General features: G+C 29.6%; 1 protein-coding gene across 2 annotated transcripts; it reads left to right on the top strand.

The window, feature by feature from the left end:
* Window positions 1–2,551: 2,551 nt before the first annotated feature.
* Window positions 2,552–3,869, top strand: LOC130982448 (uncharacterized). 2 transcript variants are annotated; one of them, XM_057906458.1, is made up of 3 exons: window positions 2,552–2,804; window positions 2,891–3,211; window positions 3,482–3,869. In XM_057906458.1, exons 1-3 carry the CDS (start codon window positions 2,726–2,728, stop codon window positions 3,679–3,681), a joined length of 600 nt encoding a protein of 199 aa, XP_057762441.1. In that variant the 5' UTR covers window positions 2,552–2,725; the 3' UTR covers window positions 3,682–3,869. The 2 variants fall into 2 exon arrangements, with proteins under 2 accessions (XP_057762441.1, XP_057762440.1); XM_057906457.1 differs by having other exon boundaries at window positions 2,569–2,804; window positions 2,882–3,211.
* Window positions 3,870–6,568: the final 2,699 nt, after the last annotated feature.

Here is a 6,568-nt window from a genome sequence, read left to right as displayed (position 1 = left end):
TTACATTATGAGATTTAAAATATAAACAAAGATTCAAACAAATAGAATTAAGATAGATTTTAAACTTTACTCTATCTTTTATCAACCCTATAATAGAGTCAAGTACAGTGGGGAGATCAAGTAATCATTAGGTTAATTCTTTGTTTAAAAAAAATTCTTGTAAAAAGATTATTGAAGTCAAAGGATGAAAGTATATGGCAGGTCCAATTTGTCAAAATGATAGTACTGAATCGTGAATTACACCAAACAAACAGAGATTTTAACGATTAACAATAATATTATATATATAGTTGGATTGAAGCACTTAAAATTATTCCTTTCTTACTACAACTCCTAAGTAGATGGTTCGTTAAAGTGAAAACTGATGAAAAGCAAAACGACCAAGATTTTCAAATAATTAACATGATGCCGCGTGCAGAGAAGTTTGAATAAGAATAAAAGTTAGGTGTGTATCATTCTTGTTTTTCCAAAAAAATTGGGAGGTGGCTAAAGTGTAACTTGACTTCTCAGAATATAGATGATGAGATTTTTTACTGTTACTAGCTAATCACCAAGATCTTCTCCCTAATCACCGGTACATGAATGATTTATTCATGGTGAAGATTTTTTGGTCAATACGTAACTAACTTCACTGTTATTATTATTAGCTTATTATTTTTTTATTATATTAAATATATATTAAAATTAACTACTCAAATCAGTTATTATTATAAAATAATATATATTAAAATATAAAATATATATTAAATATAAATTATATATTTATATATAAATATATAATAATTAATTTTAATAAATAATTTTAATGTACAAATGTTATTTTGATAATTCCCTCATCGTATATATTAGGGGTGTTTAAATCTAAACCGATCCAAATTAAACTGCTCATCCAATCCAATCCAAATCGAAAACTGATTAAAATCGCACTCGTTCGGATTTGATTGGATTCTATTTTTTACAAACCGCTGGATCGGATTCGATTTCGGATCTGCTTTTCATAACCAATCCAATCCAATCCAAACTGCACAATGTGCTATAATATTATTATTTTATTATTATATTTACAATTATACTTATAACATGTTCAATTTTTTATAAATTTTAATATTATTCATGTATTATTATTATTTAATAAATATTTTATGTTCACAATGTTATTTATTTATTTATTTTAACTAACCTATAATTTTATTTATGCTATCGTTGGCTTTTTAAGATATTATTGAGACTTGCTATGTCATTGTTGATTATTTAAAATTTGATGTTGAGACTTGTTATATGTATTTAATTTTTTTTAATTTATAAACCGTAAATCCAATCCAATTCAAACAGCTTGAAATTGAATCGGATCGGATCGAATTTTTTTTTAAAAAAAAGCATCCAATTTAAACCGCATCGCAAGTAAAATTAATATTTGGATCTGATGAATTTTTTATTTAAAATCGATCCAAACCGCAGCGCTAACACCTCTAATATATATGGCACATGGTTCTTATGCATTACTGTATATATGATTTTTTCCCGCACATAAAGTAGGAAAAGTAGTTTTTCATACACATACACATACTCTTTTCCTAATTCCTATGTAGCTAGCTAGCTACTATACTATTTGAATTATCCAACATTATACCAAGACTATGAGCAATGATTTTTTTTTTTTTTAATATTATTACATGTCCAGGAATTTCTTATATGATATCGATTATTCAAAGAAAATAAATTAACCCCAAGTCTAGTTTTTAGGATTTGACGTTTTGATAATTTGTTTCTTTCTATATACTTGTTTGAGAAGAAACTCTTCATCATTATTGTCTGTTTTCGCACCAAGATAAATATTTTGTTTTCCTAACACGGCCAAGATGACATTGCCAAATGCCAATAATATATTCTACGATGCTTTGTTTAATTTTCGGCCACGTTATTTAGTTTTTTCCATACGTTTATATATATTCAAAATAATATTAATTAAATAGATAGATAGATATTTGAATATTAATATATAGATGGGAGTAAGTAACGTAGATTCATTGCTCTTCACTTCTGTAAGCTAATTAAGGTCGCATATATAATATCAAAACGTAATTTTCAACATAATTCCGTTTACATATTAATAAAAGAATTTTATATTGAAAAACTTTATAAAATCTTGAACTTTTGTATCATGGTAACAAATTTTTATGGTGATAGATCTCTTAAAGTTTTATAATTTATTACACAGATCTCAACTTAATAATTAGAGTACTCTAAATTCTAAATTTTAACTTCTAAAAATTTCGAATTATAAAAATTAATTTAAAATATTTTAAATATTATATTATATTATAAACATAACCCAAAAAAATAAAAAAATTAAAGAGATGTGGAGCAAAGGTTGCTCCATTGATGACGGCATTAATTGGTTGACTATTAATGAAAGCGTGGTCGTTGGGTCTTGTCTTGTGGTTTGCACATACACAATCATATATGCTAAATTAGGGTTCCATAAACCCCTAAACTACTATTGTTATTTTTTATTTTATTTTTCTCCTCTCTACTTTTAATTCATATTGACAAGTCCAACTACTAATAAATTCCGTTTAAATGAAATAATCACTATAAATACTCTCCCTCAATGAACATCACAAAAAGCAAAGACAACAAGCCTCCATAGTATATAGCAAGTTAAGCAAAATCCCAAGCTAGGTTTTGCTTTAATTTTCCATTTCTCATATTTGATTGAATCACCATGGCCTCTACCATTATTAGCTTGTGGAGTTTGGTAGCTGCTATCCTTGCATTTGCTCTCGCAGTGCAAGGAACTTTAGGTACGTCGTATAACTATTCATGTGTCTCTTTCTATCAGTTTATGTTTTTTGTAATAACTGATAACTAATTATTACAGGAGGTATAGAATGCGAGAAGCTGAACCATGAGACATGTGCGTTTGCGGTGTCATCGGCCGGAAAACGATGTGTGCTAGAGAAGGAGGTGAAGAGGTCAGGGATGGAAGCATACACATGCAAGACATCAGAGATTGAAGCTGATGAGAAGCTGAAGGATCACATTGAGAGTGAGGAATGCATCAAGTCATGTGGTTTGGACAGAAAGTCCTTTGGAATCTCATCAGATTCTCTTTTGGAATCTCGCTTCACACAAAACCTTTGCTCACCTCATTGCTACCAAGCATGCCCTAATGTTGTTGACCTATACTTCAATCTTGCTGCTGGTGAAGGTACATATAATCATATCATAAAAAAATATCAAAATAAAAACAATTAAATAATTTGATATATTTAATTAAATTATTATTGAATTTATTTTGATATATGTTGTTAATCTAAAATATTTTTACACGTATATTTAATTAAATAATGTTACGTCTGCACAAATAATCTTAAATAAAAGCGATTCAATAATTTTATATTATTAGTACATCAAAATTAAATTTGTATCTATTTAATATTTATATTATATGTATGATAATGTATGTTATGTTATTCAGGAGTGTTTCTTCCCAAGTTGTGTGAAGTAGAAGGTGGAAATGCACGGAGAGGAATGGCTGAGATCAAAAGCTCTGGTATTGTGGCACCTGCACCTGATGTTCGTTCAGTGAAGTTCACAGCTGCTGCTCCTCCTCAACCTTTTAATGCTCTCGAGTTCACTGCTGAACCTGTGGCTTCCCCAGCATACCCTCCATACTAAGGAAAAAACATATTTGATGCATGATATATAATTAGAATATATAAATATAGATGTTTATTTTGTAATAAGAAAGTTGCACCATTATTATTATTATAGCAACCTTTTAGGTTTGAATTGGAGTGTATCATTAATGATAGAGTTTAATTTGTTCTAAAATATGTATTGGAAAAAAGGTGTGCCTTTCATCACTATTTTCATTAATATATATATATATACAAAAATATTTGATAATAAAAAATATTAACAAAAAAAAATTAGTATATTGAATATTAATTGTTGTTAAAATTAATAAATATTAAATAAAACTATTTTAGTTATTTTTTTTAGTCTTCCTAACATTACTAATATATATATATATAGAAGATTTCATGTTAATTAATTAATGTTACTATAATTTATTGGAAGCAAATTTTGTTAGAGCTTATTAGAAGTTGGAATATAAAAGCCGCTTAGTTTGGTTTAATTAAGCAAGCAAATTAAAAATGTTAAGCCAAATTAACTAATATATATAACCCAATTACATTGATTTGTTCAGAAGTTCAAATTTCTTATTATTGCTTTTTTTTTTTTAAACTAAAAAATTAATCATTCAATCGTGTCAAAAAGTTCAACACAAAGATTTGAGTATTCAAAGGAGAAAGGAATTAACGTATAAGCCAAGGCCACATTATTTGTTATATAAAACGGAAAAATGCAGAAATTGGAGTCAATTTCAAACAAGTTTTACCAGTCCAGGTGTACGATGTACCAACCTAACATCTATTAAGCCCCGTAGATGGCGCAATAAGGTCAATTATCAAGTCATAGTCAACGCACAAAAGCCTCTTTTTTCACGTGGTTTTTATTTTATTTTATTTTAATGCAAGAGACTTAACTACTAATAAATTATAGGCTCAACTTTTATTTTAGTAGGAGGTAATTTACCTGTTGTATCTAAATAAATATGGCTATGAATATTACTATTAGATCATGAAGTGAGAGTTTGATTGGATGGAGTATTTTAGGGAGGGAATGCATTGTTTAGAGCATTTATTTCTTTTTAAAAGATAAATTACTGAGTATGATATTTAATTGAAAATATTTTCAAATATTAAGGAATTTTAAAAAGGAATTTCAACCATTAAAAATAGGTCGGAAATTTCAATTTTCACTAAAATTCAAAAGTATTTATCTATTTTGATTTTTAAAAAATTTTGGACTAGACATTTTAATTCCCAACTAAAATTAATTATTCGATTAGTCCATAACAATTAATTCTGTCAGTCACTTGAGTCTTTTATTTCATTAACTCTAACGGAGGACAAAATAATCTCTAACAATTCTAACAGGGGACAAAATAGTTCATAATCTCTTCTGTTTGGAAACGACACTTTTCTCCCTCAATTTCCATTATATCTCGTATAACTCTAACAGTCTAGCACTCAAGTTATACAATGCACATTCTACAACATCAATGTTATGCAACTTCAATGTTCATAAAAAAAAAATCGCAACTTATTTTCAACCAATTCATACTCAGAAAAATAATTACTATGTCTTTTAAGTATTTGTCGTCTTCAATAAATCCCATGAATCTAGACAGTAAATTCGATTTGTTAAGACTAGTCGTCGTCGTCGCCATCTCCCTCCTCCTCTATTCTATCATCTCCGTGGTCACATTGGCCATCACTCCGATTGCTTCCTTCAACTTCTTCTCCGAACAGTAATCGCTTTAGTTTTCATATGAGAGGCGACGACGACATAATTTACTGTACTGATAGCTTGGATGCGAGATCGAAGCTATCAGAGTCCATTCCAAATAAAAATTTGCATGCGATGTCGAATAAAAATCTTCTCATGATATCCTAATATCCCACAATCTATATTACTTGTTGGAGAATAGAGAAAGGCGTGCCCTTGAGATAGTTGTAGAACTTGATCTTGAGGATGTGGTGGATGTTGTATGGGTTGGAGGTGATGTTGTTATTGAAGATGTGGAGGCGAATGCTTCTAGTGGGTGAAGTACAGAGGAGATGGGTGTGCCAATCACAAATATTTAGAAAGTGCGTGGTCCATGACATGTTAAAATAAGTGTGACATGCGTGGCAGTTACACCATTGTTTGATCTTGGAGATGAAGATGAGGAAGGAAAAGATGAAGAAAAAGAATGTGAAGATAAAGAATGAGAGTATGAATGTTAGGATTATGCGAGATATGATAAAAATTGGGAGGAGAACAGTATCGTTTTCGAACAGAAGGGGTCAAGGACTATTTTGTCTCCTGTTAGATTTGCAGAGACCATTTTATCCTCCGTTAGAATTGACGGAGCAAAGAACTTAAGTAACTGACAAAATTAATTGTTAAAGACCAATCGAATAATTAATTTTAATTAGTGACTAAATTATCTAGTCTAAACTTTAATTTTTTTTGGAAACAAAATGAATAAATACTCAAAATTTAAATATACTATATCCAATATCCAAACACACGTTTTTGGTGAAGAAAACAAATTTGATTGGGTTGGTCTAAACTTTAGACCTAACTTACGCAGGACTATAAAAGATCAGAAGCCCAAATTTAATCAGCTTGACAAGTTTGGGCTATCAGTTTTCTTTAATTATTTTCTTGGACGGATGAAAAGAAAAAATAATTTAGAGAAAGAGCAGATCATGTAGTTCAAAAGAAGGGGGGAGTCACCAAAAAAAAAACAAAAAAACAAAGGGGGGAAAAACATAAAAATAAAAATGATGCTATATATCACTAGTCCGCTTAAGCAAGTGTCGGGGGTTCGAATCCCGCTTTGTGCATGCAGCAACCCATTGGCCAGCGGCAAACCCTTAAATGGAGCTCAGTATCGCGGCGGATTAGTCATTGACCTGCCGGGTTAGGGGATATCGTGGGAAACAAA

This window comes from Arachis stenosperma, chromosome 5 (assembly GCF_014773155.1).
Source record: "Arachis stenosperma cultivar V10309 chromosome 5, arast.V10309.gnm1.PFL2, whole genome shotgun sequence".
NCBI lineage: Eukaryota > Viridiplantae > Streptophyta > Magnoliopsida > Fabales > Fabaceae > Arachis > Arachis stenosperma.
Note: the sequence above shows the minus strand (reverse complement) of the source record. Positions and strands in the feature narration are given on the sequence as shown.

What these genes read in the sequence shown, in the direction of transcription:
- LOC130982448 (XM_057906457.1), top strand. Translation starts at nt 2,726, where the DNA reads ATGGCCTCTACCATTATTAGCTTGTGGAGTTTGGTAGCTGCTATCCTT. An exon ending in CGCAGTGCAAGGAACTTTAG is followed by an intron (nt 2,805 to 2,881) that starts GTACGTCGTATA and finishes TAATTATTACAG; the next exon opens with GAGGTATAGAATGCGAGAAG. An exon ending in CAATCTTGCTGCTGGTGAAG is followed by an intron (nt 3,212 to 3,481) that starts GTACATATAATC and finishes TATGTTATTCAG; the next exon opens with GAGTGTTTCTTCCCAAGTTG.